The sequence below is a fragment of the Tachypleus tridentatus genome, chromosome 10, assembly GCF_004210375.1.
Source record: "Tachypleus tridentatus isolate NWPU-2018 chromosome 10, ASM421037v1, whole genome shotgun sequence".
Lineage (NCBI taxonomy): Eukaryota > Metazoa > Arthropoda > Merostomata > Xiphosura > Limulidae > Tachypleus > Tachypleus tridentatus.
The window spans coordinates 51,195,462-51,220,355 of NC_134834.1; the positions used below are offsets into that span (position 1 = coordinate 51,195,462).

At 31.6% G+C, this 24,894-nt stretch overlaps 1 protein-coding gene across 2 annotated transcripts in view; it reads right to left on the minus strand.

Moving 5' to 3' along the window:
• eIF1A (eukaryotic translation initiation factor 1A) overlaps window positions 1-24,894 on the minus strand; it is a 47,175-nt gene continuing 22,281 nt past the window's right edge. Inside the window, exons 2-6 of one of the 2 annotated variants that reach the window (XM_076461374.1) lie at window positions 24,497-24,580; window positions 20,719-20,822; window positions 5,377-5,509; window positions 3,998-4,095; window positions 1-812 (exon numbers count right to left, since the gene is read on the minus strand). In XM_076461374.1, coding sequence (XP_076317489.1) covers window positions 807-812; window positions 3,998-4,095; window positions 5,377-5,509; window positions 20,719-20,822; window positions 24,497-24,580 — 425 coding nt within the window. In that variant the 3' untranslated portion in view covers window positions 1-806. Of the gene's footprint in view, window positions 813-3,979; window positions 4,096-5,376; window positions 5,510-20,718; window positions 20,823-24,496; window positions 24,581-24,894 lie in introns of those variants that run through there. The other variant, XM_076461373.1, reaches the window with a different exon arrangement.

Here is a 24,894-nt window from a genome sequence, read left to right on the forward strand (position 1 = left end):
TTCAGTTAAAGTTAAAATTTATTTCTACACAAAACTCACATTTCAGAACATTGTAACTTTAAATACTTTGCACAGAATAAACCTTTAATCATCTTTAATGTTTGAGACAAATTCTCGGTTTTCAGCTAAATACATTACAAAAAGAAACTTCATAAACTGGTACAAGTTACTACTAAAAATTAGTTACAAACGTTCACATTAGCTTAACACTTGAGTGATAAATGCAAATATTAACACATTAATGGTTTTTCCTCCATATTCTTTGAAGTCCACTCACAAATTTTAAGTAGCAATTAACAGCAACAATCCATACCCAAAAGAATGTGAAAATTAGTACTGTAATTGTGAACTATTTGTGAGTAACATACAATCAACATGGAAGAAAATCCTTTCTCTAGTGTATATTCTGCAAAACTTTACTATCGTAAATTTACTAGCAAGATAAATTATGGGTTTCATAAACAGCCATGATCCACTAATTCATTACAGAAAAATATATTTGAACCACCAAACATATCAAAATAATACAAATGTAATCATGTGTAAGGATACAGTTTACCAGTATGAAACAGTACGAGAGGAAAGACATTTCAATGCATTAACAGATCATGTTTAAGAATGCATGATACTTGGGGGAGAAAAAAGAATTTTATTTTTATTCTTGTTGTTCAAACAATCTGTTGCTTTTGTAAAATTTTAGTTATTTTTTTTTAAATTATATCACTTAGAAAATTTTTGTTTAGATGTTGTGTGTTTTGATGCTCCATAGCCAATATAACTTTTGATAAAAATTGTCCACTGAAGTATTAGATCTGAAATAGAGAAGATGAACATTATATATATTTCCATCTCAAAATTACATAATACATTCGTAAAGAACAATGTATTACAACTTCATTAGAAACCACCATTTTGTTTAAGCAGTATCCAATTCCAGGAATTAAACCTTGAATTTTAGCATTAAGTCCTTGAGCTTAACAGTGCCAACAGTGTACATTAAAAACTAAAAAATAAACATAGCTTCTCTGTAGTATTTTACTATTGAGAACAGAGTCCAGAAATATTTTACAAATCTTACAGTTAAACTGCATATGAATTTTAACTAAAACAAAATAAAAATGTCCAGTAGTGTCTAAAAATCTAACATGCTTTTGGCTACTTAAGATCATGAAAGAATATAATGCAGAACCTTTCTATAAGAACAGTTTATGTTTTTAAATGGTATATTCTTATAAAAAAATTAGTAGTACATCAAGTTCATGTTTAGCAAATACTAAGAAATGCACACTGAAATAAAAATTATTATTTTTAAATACCAATTCCCATTTCTCAAATATTAAGCCATACTAAAAAGAAAGCATCTGTTCTGTTATAAACAAAGCATGAATTATTTACGATTAATTTGTTTAGCATGTTAGTATGTGACCAATTTAAATATCCACTTTTACCGATTCAAACAAAACACTTCTTTATCATGCATTATAACTTTCAAATTTAATCTTTTCTCCACATTAATAATACATGAATAACTGATAATCCTGTCTACTAACTCTGCACATATTTCTACCAAATAACTTTTTTTCCTAAAGAGAAAACTTTTTCCCCTACATTACACAGCAGTGTTTATACAGTCTAAACCTTAAGGTCCAGTTTTTGTAATGCATACATTATGCTTTTGTTTTGAATATTTCTATTGCCATCTTTATATTAACGCCGTACATCTATAATAACTGAAAACACTTTTATACTGTCAATCTCTTTACATCTTTTTAGGATATACAATGTACCTTTACAATTAACTCAAACTGTACAAATACTGACTAACACTACACATTTTTCTGCTCACTTATAGTTTAAGCCTGTTGATTCAAACTACAAATATACTTAATGGTTAACACTGTACATTTTATAATGTGGATTCAATTACTTCAAAACATTCAAACTACCATTAGCAATGGATGGAACAATTAATAACAATCTTATAATCTTTAAGTATATTTAATTACCTACAGTCAACAAGTTTTTGTTTCATTCTAAGTAGGCAACTAATATTAAAACAATTAACACCTGTTTATTTTCTAAAATGTGGTATAACATGTCCCTTAATACTTTTAATATCTGTGATTCTAATTTTTGATTAATTACAGCTGTTGTAAAAAAATCACTTGAATTAAAATGCCTTCTTCAAACAATTAACCAGTTGTGGGTTTGGTTTAGTAGTAATATCATTAGTATTATATCTTCAATAATGAATAAGTATTTTAAAGAAAGAAGGGCTTCACTATTCTACTATATACTTTTTAAACACTAAACTTAAAAGAAACTTTACCTTTATTTTCTATTTTTACTACTTCCCTTATAAAATATCTATAAAAATGTGTTAAATTAATATAAATTTCAATACCTACTAATGTATAGGTGTTTCAACAAGTTAAACTATTCTGGCTTACATATTTAACTACAACAAAATGAAAAAATTTGTGTATTTTGTCCTAACATCTCAGTAAATGTCATTTATCTGAAGATTAATACCTATGCACATAATTTCTGAAGCGGTTTAAACAGATAGATTGCAAAAATTAAATAATTAAAATCACATACAGTTTTATCTTGAAAACTAAAGAAATCTTTATTATTTTGATATGTTACTAAACTTATAAGATTAAATAAAATCTAAATTTATACCACTGAAGTACTGAAAACAAGCACAAATTAACTGAAATGTGGATATTTTAATATAATCTTGTTTTCTGAATTATGTATTGTAAGTTTTGATCTTCATTACTCCCAGTACTGACTACGTAAATACATATTTTTTGTTTATCTGTTTATTATTACTACAACTAACAAGAAAAAACTATGGTTTTATTCACTAATTCTGCGAGCATCTGTTTAATAATTCATACTGTTATGCATTTATTTTTTTTACTTGCAATATTCCTGGGAGAAAGAAATACAAAAGTTAAGAAAAACTAAATTTGAGGTATCTGAAAAATGTGAAACAAAAATTTTCATACATTTCCATATAAAACTATTTTATTTTAATTTCTACAACAAACAAGGTATTGAAAATGACTATTACTTGCACAAATATGAGAAAAGTGTTTGCTCACAAAAACCAATTGCATAACTGATGTAAAGAAAATTAGAAAAACAATAAATACTGCATGCTAGGTTATTCATTTCTTCACAAACAACTGCTACTCATGATATGGAAAACAAGGTATGAAAACCAATATAAAAAGTACTTCAAGGATAGGAAAATCCTTTTTTCCCTTCCTCAAACATTTGAAAGCTTTTGTGAAATGTTAAAGTTCAACTAAATATATACCAAGAATACAAAATGCTAATACTTGAGAAAATGCAAGGAAATAACTATTCTAACATCAAGTTACATAAAAAAGGACCACACGAACACACACACACACACATACATAAAATGTTACTTCACACAGTTTATCACTGAAAAGGACAACTTACTAACACTATATACATACATATATTCATTCATCAATGTTTTATATCACACATGACAGTGTGGGAAAATTTCATCTTTTCACCACATGACTCAGCACCTATTTCTATAAAAACCAACTCCACATATGTTAACAAAAGTATATTTATAAAAAATATTGAAATAGATATATTGGTTTTCTAAAAATTCATTCTGGCAAATTAAAAGAAAAAATTAATTTTTCATTGTATTTCTATTTGGTTGGATGTGTATGAAGATTCTTACATAACACCTAGCATAACATATACAGTTAATCTGTTCAAATACTCCCAACATATTACAACAGAGTAAACTTCTCATTTACAGAATGTATTTACATCATCTTACAATAGGTATGGTGTATTACTGAGAAAATAATTTAGATTAAATATACAAAATGTTAAAAAGGTTTCAATGGTATAACTTTTAAAAAAACCTGACTTTCATTAACTATTTCAATTCTGACAAAACAATTATTTAAAAAAATTAAATGTTTGAACTTACATTATCAATTGCATCTTCATCTTCACTGACATCATCATTAAAATCAATGATATCATCTACCTCTTCTTCACCAAAGGTAACAGTATCATTAATCTTGGCTGTTGAAAATAAATTTATAACCAAAATTTAAAAAGATACATTTATGTTTCCAAAAGATTCACAGGCCAGTTACAGCCTTTTTACTCTGTGCAAATACACAAAAGCTACTAATAAACATTATCTGTATTTACTTTAAGAGTACAATAAAATTACAAAGATGCACATACAATTTTACAAATATTAACAATTTGCTGATCTCAACACATTTGTTCCCAAGGTCATATTTGTGGAATTTTATTTTGGCCAGACTTCATTTTTTACACTCAAATAGTGTTTTTATTCTTGCCAAATTTTGTCTAAAGTTTTGGGGCATTAATATAGTTTTGTTTGTTAATTTAAAAAAAATGAGTGACATGTGCTTCTATGAAAATCCATTTACTTCTAAGACCACATTTTTGTTCTAGCAAAAGGTACATTTTTTAAACATAAATAACCCAGTTGATGAAATTAAAAATAAAATAATTTTGAACAGGGATTTATAATTCAAATGCTTATTTTGTAATATAACATCACTTTGTATTGTGATATAAATGTGTATAAACTACATGTTTTTATACCTAAACATTACTTTAAAACCATAACAAAAGCTTGAGAATAAGTCCTATAAACTGCTTATTTAACCCCTTATAAATTTAAAATACTGCAAATCACATTTGCACAACATGGAAATAACATACTATGTGTCAATCATGAGTAACATGGGAGAGTAAGAGTTAAACATTCGAGTTTGTTCTCTTTAACCAACTCTGGAGTATATAATACTTACTGCCACTTATGAAATGGAATTAATTGGTAAACATTATGTAACAATTCAATATAAAATAGTTTCCACAGTAATAAAAAATTTTAATGTCAAAATTATCTGAATATTTCCTACAGAATCCACCTTTTTTAAGTAATTTCAGCCTTCGTGAAAATGTAGTGTAATAACAATACACACATACTCTGATTAATCCATATAACCTACAAAATAAATTTGAAGTATACTTTGTAACCCTTTCTATACAACTATTTATTACATACAAACTGGATCAATATAGACTTCAAATGTGAGTAAACTTTTTGTATACAATTTTTGGTTTACTCACATAACTTCAAAACATTCTGTAATTTTTAATGAATTTTAATCACCTAATTAAAAAATGATACCACAAAGAATGGGGCTTATAGATGGAGAGTTTAGCATAATCATACTCAAACTGTCATGTTTTTTAACTTAAGTATAGATATATACTTCGCATGCTACTGATAATATAATAAAATAGAGTCAAAATTAATACCATGTTCTGGCAATTCTCCATATGACTTCAGATTCCTGGCCTCATCTGGATTATACTTCAAGATGACATCAGCTTTTGCATCTTGGTAATCTCTTAATCCTATCAGGATAATGTCTCCTTGGTTTATCCATACCTTAAAAAAAAAATTTCAACATTGATCAAAAGACTGTGAACAAATAAATGTTTGTATTTGTACATGTTTATGTTATGATCGTATAAACAAATAAGTTGGTTCTCTTTCAGAAACAAATAGATGGCTAGCCCTTTTCTTCATTTATCAGGTTAATAAGTAACTATCATGGTCACATACATACATTGGAATAACCAAAAAATTATAAATTACTATATCAATACCATAGAATTCCATTATAATTTAAGTTTAGTAGGTACACTGTATTGGGGTATATAAAAATTAGTAATGTGGAACAGGCCAAAGCCTCGACTTACCACCAGAGGGGTTTGGCTGTGAAAGAAATGCTATTATACTTGATAATTGGTGAGAAAACCAGATGGAAAATATCTGAGATTCTGATTGGTTATTCACATCATAGACATAAGCAGGTGTATGTAGGGAAGTTCCAAAAATGGAAAAAGGTGAGTGGTACAACTGCATTTGATCCAGTAAATGTAGCAATATCTCAACAAATAGAAAACATAGGTTTTTATTTTATATTGTAGCTTGTCTATATTGATAATGAGTTCCTGATTCATACAAAACTAGACTTTGTATTTTCATGTCATAAACATCTAATCTGAAGGAATATTGCAATCAAAATACCATGTGACACACAATAATCAATGTTTAGTTGTGTTTAATATTTACTTTTAAATTAAGAAATTTGAGTTATCTACAGTTTCATTGCAAACTTAGTGCCAAATTCATAAAATAGTTGTTTAACAAGATTCTGAATATGAGTGTACAAAAGGGATGACATAGCATTTGATCTGTGATCCCTGTGTAAAGGGATCCATCTGTTCTGACAGTCAAACGTGATAAACCAATTTAAGTAAATATTTGTAAGAAGCAAAGAACTTTTTCCTTTGCTTTAAATATATGTTTTGTCTTTTGAATTCTGCACAAAGCTGTACAAGGACTGTGCTAGCTGTTCCTAATTCAGCAGTGTTGGATCAGAGGGAAGGCAACTAGTCATCATCCCCCACCATCAACACTTGACTACTCTTTTACCAATGAACTGACTGTCACATATTAACTGCACCACAGCTGTGTAGTGAACTTAAAACAATGTCAATTAACAAATTTGAATACTATTACAAAAAGTCAAATCAACAAGAATACCAAAATGATTGGAAGAAGGAAATGCATATAAACAAACATTCGAGACTATGCTGGAGCTTAGCAGAAGAAAAATAAGTAAATGTTCTTCATATTGTCACCAAATACTGACGTGAATCATTAGTGAAAGCAATAAATTTCAGAAACCACTAACATGAACTATGTTCTCGCGGCAAGTTTACTGTAAAGGAGTATCGTGTAAATCAAGGTAAACGGATTAGTATGCAGTCACTCAAATAAGATTGGGAACCACCAGTTTATGTTACCAGACACCATGGTGAGATCTGTTGCTTTATGTAAAATGAACAACGAAATTCGTCATGGGAAGGAAGAATATATACAGAAGAAACATAGCAGGCAGACATTAAGTGACTGGTATTCATACGTTTTGGTAATATGATTCAAATGATTAATAAGTAAACCCGTGTTTCAAGACAAACTGCATGTACTTCCGGTTTTGCTTACGAAATACCCAATCCAAAATCAGAGCCAAACGGGTGAAAATCATGGTAAATAACTTGCTGTTAAATCGTAATTATATGTTTACTTAAATATGAAAAAACGTGATTTTGGACAACAAATCACTCATTAAGATGATTTTTCTAGTTCTAGTAGAACAGCCGTATTACAGTCAACAGAAAATATTCGTTATACAAATTCCTTGGGTAATTCCTATCTCTAACCTAAGATTGATTGATTGATTGATTTAGTGTTTTATAGCACAAAGCAGCGAGGCTATCTGCGCCAGACATTCGGTAAAAATGTAAAAAAAAAAAATAAAAAAAAAAAATGTAGTAATAGACATAGATGGAAATGAAGGTAAAACAAAAAAGTATAAAACCAATGTTGACACCTAGTCTACAATGTTAAGATAGAAGGCAGAGTATAAGAAGTTGTAAGGTATTTACTCTAGCAAAAAGGTAATGATCATAACCTGCCAGGAAGACTAACAGGTAAGTTCAAGAACCACCGTCAGTCACCTGAAGTTGGTCTTTCCAGTCCTGGTTCCGGGTTATGTGTCATAGCAACCATTATCAAAATGTAAAAGAATATAAGTTTTAAAAGATACATAGCAAAATTGTAACAATGAGTAGCCAAATGCCCAGTAAAAAGATAAAGTCAAGTAAATGGAGTAAAATTTGTAAAAGTAAATAAAGGTAAAAACAAAACAGCAATTAAAACAGAAAATGGTGTAAAAACCAATGTTGACATCCAGTCAACAAATTTGTAAAGAACTACCTGTAGCAGAATGGTAATGATCATAACTCGCCAGGAAGACTAACAGGTAATTATAAAAACCACCATCAGTCACCTGAAGTTGGTCTTTCCAGCCCTGGTTCCGGGTTATGATTCAATATGGCCAGTACTAAAAAGTTAAGTAGTAAAAGTGTGAAATGATATGCAGCAAAAGTATAATAACAACTCGCCAGGACAACTAACGAGTAGTTCAAACAGTAGCGTTAGTCACCTGAAGTTGGCCTTTCCATTCCTGGTGTCAAGTTATTTTATGTTCTGGCCATTGTCCAATGTCAAATTGAAGGAGAGAGATTAAAACTGTAAAAAAGGAACCACAATTAAAAAGGTGTAATGAACAAATATGCAACACTTAAATGAGATTAAAAAGATTAATGGCCATTAAAAAATTAAAAACATTATCAAGGTGGACAGAGTCACCATCACCAATAACACTGTCCAATGTTACAGACTGACCCTGGGAAAAAATGTTTAAAATATTGCCGTCGTTGAGAATTGTAACGATGGCAAGAAAGTAAAACGTGGCTGATAGTGATTTGAGTGTTACACAAACTACACATTGGTGAATCAGTTCCAGATAAAAGAAAATGATGAGTTAAAAAACTGTGACCAATGCGTAGCCTAGTGAGAACAACTTCCTCCTTCCGAACTTTACGGAAGCTAGATGGCCAAAGTCCAATTTTGGGTTTGATTTGAAAAAAGTTTGTCACGTTGCTCACTCCAAGTGGACTGCCAGCTGGCACGGAGCCGAGCCTTGAAGACAACACCATAGTCCATGTACAGAATAGGCATAGGAGTGATGGTGCTGAAGCAGACATACTTAGCTGCCATGTCTGCAAGCTCGTTCCCACGAATACCAACATGGCTTGGTATCCAGAAAAACTGGATTGAAGTAGCTGCTAATGAGAAATGGGCCAATTGGTTTCGAATATCAGCGAGAATAGGATGTGAGCTAACGTGTAGCGATTCCAAGGCAAGTATAAAACTAAGCGAATCAGTATAAATAGTGCAGTTGGAGTACTGCTCACCTGCAATATGATCCAGGGCAAGAGATATGGCATACAGTTCAGCAGTGAACACAGAAGCTGTAGAAGGGATTCTGCACGCAACTACTGACCCATAGCAAACCATAGCAGAGCCCACTGAATTACCTGATTTGGAACCATCTGTATAAATGGGAACTGAATGATTGTTTGAAAGATATTCATTGAATAAAAGACGGTACTTCCAATCTGGAGTATCTGCCCTTTTTTAGGTGACTGAAAGAAAGGTCACATTTGGGGGCTGTAATAAGCCATGGTGGGATGGGCCAACCTGTGGAATCTGCAATGTTATCCAAGGACAGACCCAATTCATCCAATTGCTCGGATGCGAAGGCCAAAAGGAGCAATGACAGATCGCCTGTTCTGAAAAGTACTGCCCACCGAGGAAGGAAAACACATTTCCAGGTGGGATGCTTTGGTAAGGAATGAAGTTTCAAGTATATTGTAAAGATAGTTGCAAACGGCGAAGGTGTAGAGAAGGTTCATGAGATTCAATGTATATACTCTGAACTGGAGAGGTACGGAAAGCCCCAGTGCATAGTCGAAGTCCTTGGTGATGAATGGGATCCAGCATCTTTAAGGCCGAGGGTCTGGCAGAGCCATAGACCATTGATTCATAATAGAGTTTTGATCTAATAAGAGCACGATATACCTTTAACATTGAACAGTGATCTGCCCCCAACTGGTAGAAGAGAGAACACGGAGGATGTTCAGTGCTCTTGTGCATTTGACCCAAGTTGCTTTAAGTGTGGTATAAAGGTCAGTTTACGATCAAAGATAAGCCCCAAGAACTTGGTCTCGGGACCACTGGCAGCAAAACTTCACCGATATGAAGTTCAGGATCAGGGTGAATACCCCTGTCGACGGCAAAAGTGCATGCATACAGTTTTGGAGAGAGAGAAATTAAAGCCGCCGCCAGAGTCCACTTCCATTACACAATTGAGGGCGGTTTGTAGTTGCCGCTCAATATATCTCATGTTTGACGACTGACATGAGATGTGAAAGTCGTCGACATACAGCCCATTCGCAACAGTGAGAGGGAGTTGTTCAGTGATGGCATTTATCTTTATACTGAAGAGTGTAACACTCAATACACAGCCTTGAGGGACTCCAAGTTCCTGTACAAAAGAACGGAAAGTGTCGAACCCACACGAACTTGGAATCTCCTGTCCATTAAAAAAATTTTAATAAACATGGGTAGATGGCCACGTAACCCATATTTATGGAGGTCTCGCAAAACGCCATACCTACATGTTGTGTCGTAAGCCTTCTCTATGTCAAAGAATATTGATACAAGATGTTGGCGGTTGAGAAAGGCTTCTCTGATAGATGTTTCAAGACGAATTAGGTGGTCTGTGGTGGAGTGCTGTCGACGGAACCCACACTGGGTGGGCGAGAGGAGGTTGTTTGATTCAAGGAACCAAATAAGACAAGCATTAACCATCCTTTCTAATATCTTACAGAGACAGCTCGACAAAGCAATTGGATGGTAGTTTGAAGGAATCTTGGGATCTTTCCCTGGCTTAGAGAAAGGTAAAATAATAGCATGGCGCCAGGCATCAGGAAAAAACATTCTTTTGCCAGATCCGGTTAGAAACAATCAAACACCACGGGCTGGGTGGATACGATATTTCATTTGGGGACTGACGGCTGGATGATTTTGGTTGGTAGGACGTAAGTTTGTCGACCCCTGGCCTATACTCTTTGTAAGAAACTTGTTGCCACTATTCCTAACATCGGATAACAGTAAAACACAGTTGAGTTGATGTTATAAGTATTCTTAAAGTGTGTTTTGCTGGTTTATACTAAGAGAGTTTCAGTCTAATCAAAGTAATAAACATATGAAATAAAAAAACAAAACAAATCCGAGCACTTTCGAGTATGTCAATGAAGAAAAAAGGTTCACCATTCAAAAGCGCTCGGGTTATAGGATTTTTATTTCATCTCTAACATTCTTGAATCTACTCGTCTTTTTAACATCATAATTGTACACATTACATTTTGAAAGCATATTAAAAGTGCTTATTATTGAATCTTAGAGTCAGATTCTTTAACTATAAATACCCCAAATCAGTGTTTGTGTGCTCTAGTTTGTTCTTTATTTATATATAAATAAATTTGTAACTGGCAGAATTAGTATAAACTCCAACTGCTAAGCCGACACAATCGGCCTGCTCTGTTACAATTCTAAAGTCAAATTGATAGATGACCTGTTAATGTCAATACATCTTTTGGATGAATTGATTTAAATCTCACAGTAAGGGAATAACTGATGCAAATATATTACCGGAATTGTTGAATGAAATGTGTAGTGTTTATGTTATCTAACTTCAAAATGATTCTTTATTCACAAGGTTAAACCTGAGTTATTAGCCTATGTCGATCTACGACTGCATAATCTTCAACCAAATACAGTGGAACCCCTCTAAGTGGCCACCCCACAGATTTGGTCACATCTTGAAAGCGATTATTCAATCGCTGTCCCTTTTTTGTTTATATAATCCCTAATTATGTACAGTGGAACCCCCTCTAATCAGGCCAGTTTGTCTCAGTCCCAAAGATGGCTGCTTTAGAGAGGTTCCACTGGAAACTTCATTTGTAACTTAGATTTACTCAGACGGCTGTCACAAACTTACGTTGCAAATTGGTGCAGTGATCCAAAATTTTAGTATTAACTAATAACAGTCTTTGAAGAATAATGAAAGAAAATGAAATACGTTAGCGTAAGCAGAAATAAGCAGTGATAAAATTAATAAATATAGCTACAACTGCCGGAAAAATTACAACAAAAAGGGATCCACAGCTGATAGACGGGACAGCGCAGCTAATCTCAACATGATACAAACGCAGATTCTTAATTTAACTCAGAAGGGAGGAGAATCAGTCAGAGTATAAACTGAAAGAGCTAGGTAACAAAATTCCTAGTGTGTACAAATACCCAAATTACTCAATGGTTCAAGGTACTCTGAAATCCATTTATGAACAAGGACTGCTCAGGGATGTTGCTAAAAGTTGCACAAATGAAGCAAATGGCCCAGCATGGCTAAGCGTGTTAAGGCATTCGACTCGTAATCCGAGGGTCGCAGGTTTGAATCCTGGTCGCACCAAATATGCTCACCCTTTCTGCCGTGGGGGCATTATAATGTGACTATCAATCTCACTATTCATTGGTAAAAGAGTAGCCCAAGAGTTGGCAGTGGGTGGTGATGACTAGCTGCCTTCCCTCTAGTCTTACACTGCTAAATTAAGGACGGCAAGCGCAGATAGCCCTCGAGTAGCTTTGCACGAAATTCAAAACAAACGAAGCAAATACCCCTGATGCAAAGTTAGACTTAATTGAAGCAGCTACAAGAGAAGAGATATGTGAACAAATATACAACAAGAACTCTTTCTATAAATCTAACAAACAGTAGCAGAAATAATGGAACCAACTGGCAGAATAGGAAACAGATTAAGCCAGAGAGCCCGATGTATTTTGACTGTGGTAAAATTGGGAATATAGATAAAAACTGTTTTAAAAGAAACAATATGCAAATAGAATGCTTTAAGTGCAGAATAAGAGGCCACATTGCGAGAACTGTAAATGTCAGTAGAAAGCCCCAAAAGATGAAACTTCTAAGTAAAAAACATGCAGAAACCAGTATTTGCTAAAAAAAATTAAAATTTATAACATGTATATATATATTACAAATTTTTAATACATAAACAAGATATGCTGCATATTTAAAAAAAAAAGATCCTAGGATACAAGCTACAACATGGGATTATAAAATGTATGCTTAAAAATTTACGGTTATAATTAATCAGAGGTTGGGATTTGCTGTTTTAAACACAGTCCTTTCTAATGATTTTGTTTACTTATATTCACACATAATTTAATCATTAGAAGTAGTTATGTATTATCCTACGTTGTTTCTATGCTTTTTACTATTGAAATCTACGCATTTTTCTTCATTTTTTGTAAACATTTATTCCTTGTTTCTCTCTTTTTGAAACAATTTAAAGTAGGTCAAAAAGTGAATTGCCGTTTCATTTTTTCATAACTCAGTAGTAATATATAATTAATATCAGTTTCTTCATTGCACTTACTGAATAACCTCAATTATTAATATCATACCATACAATTGGTTAGATAATTTTACAGTTTATTACATTTCGTGAAGTTTCCCCAAACTGAAAGTTAATGTATCCTATGAATGTGTGTAATAAAATTTACTACTACATGTTTACTTTATTTCTTTACTTCATACATAATATAGGGGATGGTTTCACCAACCCCCTAAAGACAATGATTGTATAGTATACAAAGCACTGAGCATTCTACAATCATCTGATGTTCATCACTAGTTGGTAATTCCCATTTATCTGTACGAAAGCTAACTTCAGGAAATAACAACATTGTTTGCTCAATAATTATTTTGTAGTTTATACTAGTCAATTCCCAAATACTCTTAAAACGCTTTTCTATTACTAATACACTTGTGAAAACTACACAACTTTTGGGTAGCATGGGAAAAGATGAGATATTAACACATTGGCTCTTTATTTAGTTCCTTTTTCCATTTAAGAACTTTTTTAATGATAATGAGAGTCTCAAACTTTTAAACGCTTGTTAATGGAAATTACAGAATCAAATGAGGCTAATCAAACTTTAGCAGTTATTTTATTTCACAAGATGGATATTCTACAGTAAATTGTAAGGAATTAATCATACTATAATTCAAATTTCAAAATATGATGCGATGTAAAGAATAAAAATGTAGGCTTACCATATGTTAATGTGGAGCAGCTCTTAGCATGACTGAAATGCCAAACCTTTCATGATGGGCTGTATAAGTAGCTCAAAGTTTTGACTCGAGTGAAACTAAAACCGCAATATAATTAACCTTTTTTAATGTCCATGAAATAATTTAAACTGATAGATTACTTTGAGCTTTTCGCATAATTGAGGATGGATACTTTTGCTTTTAGAATAATAGACTGAAAGCATTAGCTAGAACAAAATAAAATGTCTGTGCATTTTGTATTGTGACTTCTGACCCTTAACCTTGCTAATAATTGTAGTAACATGGAGCAAAATTGGCAGTACTGTTAGTAGAGGGTATAGTAATTCGGTTATCTGTTTGCATAGGTGCTCAATCTTCTCTTTTAAGTGCAGAATTAGTAAGTAAAAATCAGGCACTGTTAAATAACACTTGGAAGTTCCTTCAAGTATTCTGACTTCCATAACAGAAACTCCTGCAAAAATGCTACAGTTTCCATATAAAAGTAAGAAACTTCAAGGTAGAACACGTTTTACACCTGTAAGCAGACAGATTTAGAAACGCATCGTATTATAGGGTAGGATTTATAAAGAACTTATGACAATGAAATATTTCTTGCCAGAGATAACTTCTGCAAAGAAATGGAAATCTTAAGTCAAATTGCTTGTTACTTCAGACTTGTGTACAAATGTTGAAACAAATACCTTCCTAATGATCAAAAAGTAATAGTTTAATAATAACATTCCCAAACACTAATAATCAACAGTCAAAATTACAAAAGCACTGACCCTCTTAAGCATAGTAACAAAAGTTGGCATGGTAGGAATACAAACATTTAAAGACAAAATGAGAGAGTATGAATAAGCAAGAAAACTAAGCCTAGCTAGCAAAAGTGTTAATAAAGTAGCAATAGTATAGAGAACATTAATAATATAGTAAGTGGCAGTAAAATAAGACAAAATAAGATACAAATTGGGAAATAATACAAACTCCTTAGATGACTTTACAATTACGCCTAACATAAGTAGCAGAACATCTCAACATATAGATAGAGTACCTGTAAGGATAATTAAAGTAACTGAAGTGTCTGTGAGAAGTAAATCCACTGAGGAAGTTAAAATGAATGACTTTAAGAAGGAAGTTTTAACCAAACCTACTGAGATAGAAGAAACAGGAGTGTATACAACTACTTGAATAAGTAGAATGCCTGAAAGTGTTGAACATATATAACAAACAGTTACACTGCCAAATCATATAACAGTACATAAGGTTAGTAGTAGAGACAGTATACTGCAGGAATTACAAAGAAACAGAAGAATATAGCAAAATAACTTAGGATTCTATCTTAGGAAATGTAGAAAAGAAACAAACAAGAGATGGCAAATTTGTTAGAGGAGTATCGACTTATATTTGTAAGAGAAAATGATCTTAATGGCTGTACAAACAAAACATAAAACATAAGATAATGTTAAATAGCAGTCAGCTTATAGCACAGAGACACTATACTGACAATATAATAATATAATATAGGACAATGGTAACTCATATGCATCTCAAGTTGTTTTTGTTCCTAGAAAAGATAGTAAAGTTCTTAGTGGCCAACTGAAAGGTCTGTTTCTTTGTTTTTGAATTTCATTATAAAGCTACACAATGGGCTATCTGTGCTCTGCCCATCATGGGTAGTGAAACCCAGTTTTTAGCAGTGCAAGTCTGCAGGCATACCACTGTACAACTGAGAGGCCTTTTGAAAGGTGAACACTATGGTGCTCAAAGAAAAGTCAGGTAAATACGTTTTGAGCATGGATTTATAAAGTGGATATTATTAGGGAGGGACAGAAAAGGATAAAGATAAAACTGCTTTTATGTTACCTTGCAGCAAGTATCAATTCAACAGAATGTCTTGACATGTAATAATCCATCAACATTTCAGTGATTAATGGATATTGTACCAGCTTTACATGATTTAGAATGCATCTCTTAGATGCCATTACAGTGTTTGCAGCAAGTTATGATGAACACACGGAGTTTCGGACATATACTTGAAAGATTATGCAATGCAAATCTAAAGCTTATGTTAAGCAAATGTCAATTAAAGAATTATTAAAGAGAAGGAATTACAGTTAAATAAAAGTATAACTAAACATTCAGAAATTAAAGAGCTGACAAACATATCACAAGAAACTCAACATTTGGCCCCAAAGAGATTAAGGTTAACTATTACAGAGTTTCAACAGCATGTAGAATTGCAGAGAGGAACAAGTTAGAGATGTAGAAGTTATCAAATTTAGTATTCTTAACACTGCTTAATTAGTTGTACTAGTAAGCATACTATTAAACACAGTAACTAACAAATTGACTTCATTTATACTGGTGAAATCAGATGGTTATTTAAATTCAAAAAGAAAGAGAACAAAATCAGGCAACAAAGATTGTCATATTAAGAGGCTACGTAAGTGGTTAAATTGAATGATTGCAAACAATCTAATTGGGAGGTAAACATGTTGCATAGACTGATGGCAAAATTAGATTAGTTTACAAAACCGATATTATCATTCAAAATTAATAGGCAAAATCATTAGGATTAGTTTAATCACCAACAAAGGCAAACGAGAGAAATGGTGTATGAAGATGTGATTGAAAAGAAATCTACCTGACATGAATTGAAGTGTGCAAACTAAATCAGTGAAAACCCGGGTTCTACTGGGACAATGGTGAAAAAAAATGTGTCATGACTGTCAGACGATATTGCTACGATGGCAATGTTTTGATAAGGTGTGAATCTCAAAGGTTTATGGTGCTCTGTCATTATATATACAGGCACACACACACTGTGTCCTGAGATACTGAATTTGAAATTATTTTGTATTATGCTTATGTAAGTGGTGTTGAGTACAAATCATGTATTAATCCAATATATAATATACATATTTGATATTTTAAAGTTTATATTTCAACAAGATAGCTTATTAAGATCTAATTGTAAATAAATATATTGAATATGACAGGAAATATGAATGATTACAAAAGATTATTATGAGTTATTAAGTAGGTTATATAAAGATTTTGATTGTTTTATTTTAAATATGGATTATATTGTGTATTAGGAGTAAAGTCAACGTTAATAACCTTTGTGAAAAGTGAGTAATCATATGGATTTTGTTTCTGCAAGTGCATGTTAAAGGTATAAATAAATTTTTTGTTTTTGTTAGTTGTTTTGGTATTGAATAATCAAGTAAAAGACTACTAGAAATACTGGTGTGTAAATATAAAATGATTGCACCATATAATGGTAAAAATAAATAATCTTTCAATTAATTATATGGTCACTTCAAAGGTTTGGGATGTAATTTGGAGTAAGAATATTTAGATGCATTATTGTAGTCACTGTTCGATACAAGGAGAGAAGGTAGAAACATGAAGGTTTAGTGGTGAAATTTGTATTCTAGATACAAATTCCTGGAAGGTAGAAGGATGAATAATTTTGCAGAATTTTACACTATTTTCCAATGTTTCAACTTGCGAGAAAATTAATTTTATAAAGTTCCATTTATGAACTACATGAAATACAATTAAATGCTGTGCACATTTACAAATACAAAAAAATAAGTTACCAAGTATATTTGACTAAGAAAGAAATATGTCAGCATAAATTAAAATGCATTCCAAGCAGTACCAGGATCAACTGTTTACGTTATATACATTAAACAGATACAACCATACCAGAGAAAGTTTAATTTCACTAGAAGTAGGAAACGAAATCCAGAAAAGAACTGAGGAAATGACAGTTGTCAGAATGATCTGAAGACAAGGAGAAATGCATGCAAACATTCTGCCAATTTACTTCTGATCATAACCGATTACCAAATTATTTGTGGTTTTAATACTGAGTATTATAAAGAGTCAACAAAATGTTTCCAACAAAGTGACAGATCCATTTACAAGTTGGACGTATTGGAGAATCATAAGAAACTTGTATAAAAACATCTTCTGGGGCTAAAAGAGTTTTATGACAACATCTAACAAACCAGTAGTCCTGCTGCCATTCTATCCTGAACCAATACAATTGATGATGTCAATCTAATTATTGAAAATCTACCTTGCTCAAACTCCATTTAAGTAACAACTGTTAACTCTTTCTCAGTCAAACTATGCAGTTAGGAAATGGATATAAATCATTCAGTATTAAGAAAATTGTATACAATGAATTATGTCTGAGCATATTTCATTTAAAGAATTAATTGATAACTTGATGGTTCTATTATGAAATCTAATTGACATCTTTGAAAGTTTACTCACAATTACCTGCTCAGACTAGAGTTTGGTAATTTTAACAGTGAAAATTGTCACAATACCTTCAATAATCTCAATGTAGCCCAGTATCTTAAGATATTTAAAGAAAGTATTGTTTGTGCTTTGAATCTCAGTCTCCAAGTTAGTTTTTTATTCTAATTATAAAACTTCAAAGTTTGCAACTTGTTACTCCACTTGCAACTGTAAAGCTAAATTTAAAATAAATCTATTAATAATTCAAGTCAAATTCCAGCCTATCAGACTACATGACGTCCAATTATAAAATGGACATTGCTGAAAGAAAATGGGAGTTAGACAGAAAAAGGTAAATAGCCATCCAGGTGACTACACCCATGTCAGGCAACAGATCTGACACAGTACCTGTAAGGTTAGTTAACTTAAACACCTATAAACATCTTGTTTTTTGTTTGCCACTAAAACCTCCATGGTAGCCAAGATGGTCAATTTCATTAAACACATAAAGATGAGATGGTTTGTTAATTTGAAACAAACAAACTAAAAAATAAATCTAATTTAAATTATTTTATATGCTTCCTTTATAAGATAAACCATTTGACATTTTCATGTGCTATGACACCTAAACAAAATCATATATTAATGTTTTCTAAAAATTGACATTACTTTTGATTCCAGGTTGTCATGAAATCTTGTACTTTAAAAACCTCTGAAAGATCCTCAGAAGAAAATTGATAACTGGTTTAGTTTAAAAGTCAAGTTATTCACCTTAAATCAAGCAGCTATAAGAGAGTAAATAATTCTCTTACACCAAGTAAAATCTTTTCAAAGACCAAGCAGTTCTAAACATAAGGTTTTAGTCTTTAGCCATTCTGTTAAGCTAATCACTGACAATATCAACTTTACTTCTAACAATTGTTGCTGCCAATCTTTACTATCAATCATATTTTTAACAGGATTTTGTAATTATCTTTTCAAAGTCCAAATTATATTCAAGTTACTGGCAAATAGTTTGAAAATATTATAGATGAATCTATATATATTCATATATAGATCTATATACATCTATATAGATGTAACTATAATATTATCAGAACACACATCACTATTAGTATATTCCTGATTAATGTTGTGCACAAAGTTCATATAGCCTGCTTTACTATACAATATCTTACATTAATGAACTTCAGTTATGTAATTAGTCATATGAATTGAAAAAAATTAGCAAAAATCAGTAAAGGACTAAAATAACAATTGAATTTGTTAACAAGAAACTTCTCAATATAATTGTTTGGTGGGAATGTAAAGAATGTGTAAAGTTATTCTCATCAGTCTTCAATTAATTTTGACATTACTACCAAATTAATGACAACTGTGAAACTTAAGTGTAGAACTGTATAGTAGTATGTATACAGGATGCACCAAAAATTGCATAACATGAATTTATACAATGATGAAAATAACAAGTTTATATTTCCATTTATGTTATATTGATTTTCTACAATTTGCAATTTATAAAAAGTCTAATTACAGCAAGTAATGTTGCTATGACTTAGTGTAGTACAGCTTAACAATAACACTGAAACAATGACAATATAAAGATACATAGAAGTTAGCTGTGTGTTCATTGATATTATTACTTCTGGTACACTAAGATACTTATTATGCTTACAACATATTTACTATATTATAATGTTTTATTTTATTATTGCCATGATATGTATTTTAGCAAGGTGAAAAACACAGCAACAAGGAAATGAGCAAGTTTTTATATTTAATGATTTGAAAGATAAACCTTTAAGAAAAACTTAAGTCATTTTATGTCAATTGGACAAAGTTCAAACAGCCATCATCAGTTATTGGCTTGGTTCAGTTGTATTTACTGACCAAACATGCCAGAATGCTACAATTCATCGTAATACAGTCTTAGAAACAGTTATACTTATTCCACCCCATTTAAACTCCTCCTAGAATATTCTTGGAAACCTCACACAACATATTACCAAAATTATATCTTACAAAAAATTCTCAAACACCTAGGTGTAACTCTAGATGTAGCCATGATCTCTAAAGGTGTGGGAGTCCCAGTAAGTGAGAATGCTGATGCTCTCAAGAAGAAAGCAGCTATGAATCAAGATCCCAGATATGAAAACTAAATGTACCATACACATCAAATACAAACACTACATAGTAAGCTGACTGGAGAATAAGAAAATGAATCAAAACTGCAACTCATACTCAGGAAGAAACTAATCATATACTTGTTTTAAAAGTATGTCACATAAAATTAGAAAATTTTCAACCTTTGGTCTATTTTTGGTCTAGTTTCTGTGGGGTCACCTAGGTTTTCCTAGAAACTGTCCTTATTTACTAAATGTAACTTTTGGATAAAATAAATTTGAAATTGTTTCTTTCAACAATGCACAGTTTCCTAGAGCATTCCTATGGCTGTTAATTGAGAAGCACAAGACATCTTATGGTATGGGGCTATTTACTTTTCACCTCAGTCATGAATGCAGAAAAGTCCTTTAAGCTTAACAAACCTTTTTTTTTTTTTTTACTCATGAACATACAAACTGTTTGTACTGATTATGTACATGCATTTACAGTCTTATATTACTTACCAATATTTCACACATTTTGAAACTTTAAAAAATAATCTTACCTTCTATGTATGTGCAACAAATTTATAAATTTCAGAATCACAACTATGCAAAAATACCTTTTTTCGGAGTTTTCCTCTTATGTGACAGAGTCGTTTTGCACCATCGAAACATATAGCTTCCAGCCTACCATTTCCCAACATCTTCACAACTTGAGCATACTCTAGAGCCAAAAAAACATTGTATTTTAAGATAACTCCTGATGTTTATCACAAAATCTAGAATTAGGCAACATAAAAATATTTAAGTTTCTCAAAGTAATATTATTATTAATATCCACACACATGCGACTTGCCTCTTAGACCTCTGATGCTAGATGTACAACATATTAACTGTCACTATGGAAATTGTGACAGTCAACAAGTGTCACTATGAGGATTCTTGCTACATAAAGTCACAAGCAATAACACAATTGTAAATAAGTACGATAACATTTGAAGCCAGATTTCCACGGGCATCTACAAGTGACAGATCAGTTAACTTAGACAAAGAAAGAAGAGCATAGCTGTAGACTAATGTAGGCCTACATTTTCCTGTGTGAACATTTGGTGTCAGACATCTATCATACTTGGACCAGATAGACAAAAGAGGGTGAGTTTGAAAAATGATGTAATTTATGTAGACTTCTACACTGTTAATGTTAAACTGAGGCTTAATGTTTTTTGTACGTTTTATTATTCTAGAGCAAAATTGAAAGTTCATGGATTGGAGATTTAGCCTGGATTGATGTTTTTGTTGTTGATATTTTCAGTACTGGTTGGTTACTATTCCTGCCCCCTCACTTTTTTAAGAGGCTAAAATTGTGCCAGTTAAAAATTTAATTTATTCAGACAAAGACAAGTTATTTTAATATGCATATTACCAAAAATGTTAAACGTAGTACGTGAGAGCGTCCAACTGTCTAAAGAAATAAAATACGTCATGTTTTTGCTCAATATACTGAATCTCTCTTTCCTTGTATTTTCATACTGACAGGATACAAAATTTGGATACTAGGCTTAGTAGGCTAGTATAAACATAGACAATTTATTCGAATAACAGATTTTAACATAAACCATAACACTATAGTACAACATCTGTGTTGCAACTGTATGGTTTGGTAAAACTACATTTCACTATATTTATGCTTGTTGATATGTACTTATACATAAAATTCCTTATGCAAGCAGAACAGAGTCACCTAAAAACAATATTTGCAAAAAAAGTTACGTTAAATTAAATTTTTGTTTATATGGAGCCAAAAAAATAGAAAGATGATTACAAAAATAGTCTTCATATGAAAATTTATAAAAATAATAATAATTTATATTTTCAGCCCTTGTGGTGAAAGTTCAATAAGAAGTTATATTAATACATTTTTGAATAAAGGAATTTTGGCATTTCAGATTTCAGCTCCTAAAATGGCGTGGCAACATGATATACTGGAGTTTGTAAGAAAAACCCCAATAACTGAAACTTCAAAGAAAGATCCAACTGAACATCTCATGCCAGCAACTTCAAGAAGCGATGAAACTTCCACCTCTAATACTGAGCAAACTAGAGATGATGAAGGTCCAGCAGCTGTTCTTCCAGATTGCTGGAGTCTGAAGCAAGCTGAGGAGTTCAAGAAAAAATGTGATGATTTGGTTGTTTGCAACAAGAAACTTCGTTGTGATCACTGTGCCAAATTTGATTCCATAAACAAAGGAAATTCACATATCTGTGGAATGAAGAAACAAGTGTTGAAGCATCAGGAAGGAATAAAACCATCCAACAAGCATCTCAGAAAAAAATGAACATTTTTCACTGAAGGCACACAAATATGCGTAATGCAACTGAAAGATCGTGCAGATGATGAATTACTAAATGCATAGATAAAATAAACTAAAAATATCTCACCTCTACATGTAAAATTTTTAATACAATCTACAGTGCAGCAAAACAAAGCAGGCCATTTTCTGACACTGAAGATGAGATTGAGCTACAAATAAAAAATGTGTTGGACATGAAAGTGGGACTCCATTCTCGTTAAACTGCTGTTAAAATAGTTGATCACATTGCAAAGGAAATTAAAAATGAAATATTTACTAAAACAATTGAACAAAATTTAAAACTGTCATAACTGATGAAGCTTCAACCACATCTAGAAAACCAGTGATCATAATTTTTGTAAAGGTTGAAGATTGTGATCTGTCGCCAATAATTTTGTTTGATTTGGTTGAGTTGAAAGGACAGGATGCTGAAACTATATACACATCTCTAACAAATTTGCATGATGCAGGATTTGGTAGTGGATATTTGAAAAATAATTTGGTTGTATTCTGCTCGAATTGTGCAAGTGTGATGCTTGGCCACAAAGTCAGGGTTGAGCACTAAACTTAAAAGTGATTTTTCTGACATCATAACTTTGCATTGCTTAAATCACTCCTAGCAACTGATTTTAAATGATTCTACCACTGATATAAAACAAATGAATCACTTCTAAGTGTTCACAGATAAAATCTGCACAATCTTTCACCAATCAAACAAAAATCAAGTGGAACTTGACAACATTTCAGAAGAAACTGGACTAAAAATTCTGAAGATTGTTTGAGTTCTGGGACCAAAATGGGCTGCTTGCAGCCTGAGATCAACATTTGCTATATGGCATGCTTATTCAGCATTATACAAATATATTTCTACTGAGAAAACATATTCAGGAATGGCTAGCCATCTTTACAACAAATTCTTCCTGGAGAATTTAGCAATCATGACAGATATACTACAAGAAATTTCTTTACTTTCTAATGCACTTCAAGCCAGAAATTTAAATTTAGCAAGAGCTGAAAAACTAATAAAAAGGGGTCATTGAGGCATTTGAAATGCTCAAAGAAAGTAGGGGAACCTTTGAAAAGAAAACTGATGAAACCATTGCTTCTGATGCCTTTAGGAATATTGAGTTTGTTAAACCCAAAGATATATAGGCCTTCCTCATCAAAAAATCACTGGAAGCAGTAATAAAAAATATGAAAGCCAGATTTATGGATTGTGATTACTTAAAATCAAAAAATAATGAAAAAGAAAATAATACAATTTGTGAACTGGTAAACATACTTGAGCTAGATTCTTGGAATATTGATGGTTACTGTCCACTGGAAAGCAAATGAAGAAAAGCTGTATGAATTCAATAAGCTCTTTCATCATGAAATCAGCATTAATGATTTCTGTGACAATGTAAAAAATATCCTACATAGAAATGGAAATTGCCATAATCGTGAGATTCCAAGAACTGAAGAAAAGGCTAAAAATATCATCAATACTGTTGCTCTGAATTCTGCAAAGGTAGAAAGAGGGTTTTCAATAATGAACATTATATTCAAATAAAAGAAGCCACCTTACAGTTGAAAATGTGACAAACCTGATAACAATTAATTTGGTTGGCCTCTCATTGGATTCATGGAATCACACTTTTCAATTCAAATGTGGCTCAGAAAAACCACACAGCTGATGACAACAGCATATGTGGAAGGAATAAAGATTTTAATGATAATCAAGTGGTCATTTGAAATATTTAAATCATGATAAATAAATTATTTCAGTAAGATATTTTTGCTATTATTTTTCATTGAAAAAAATTGGAATGTGTGAAGCAAGAAAAAATCAGTTGTTCAAAGTTTTTAATTCTACCACTGCTTGTCTGAGTGTGTATAAAGTGAAAAAAATCTCACAGCTAGTACATTTAAACTGCTTCATTATACATTACATAGTAATTATAATTCAACACAATTTCTTCATGGATTATTGACATTGTAATTTTATAGCTTTAAAATTACCCCAAAATTACACTAATACTATATGTTAAAAAAAAACAAGAAATACCTTGACCATCATCTTTAAACACTAATTCTCTTTTATCTGCTTCATTTTCATTCTTTCCTCTCCTACGGTTTTTACCTCCTTTGCCTAAAAATTGAAAATGTTTAGGTAATAAAATTTTCTTTCATTTCAGTATCTTTCATTAATACACATTTACATTAAAAAAATCAGTTTCATTGCAATACTACAAAACACTAAAATTTAAAGCACAGTTAGTGCAAAGAGTATTACTTTGTACTTTTCCACTACTGGAAAACTGCTATTCATAAACTGAATAGCAGATATGTTACTAATAGAAACAGTTATGCTCTAGATACAAACATAAGCATTTATTATCAAAAACATGTTATTTCAGATATATCATCATATCTACACTGTAAATATTAAAGTCAATTTTTCAT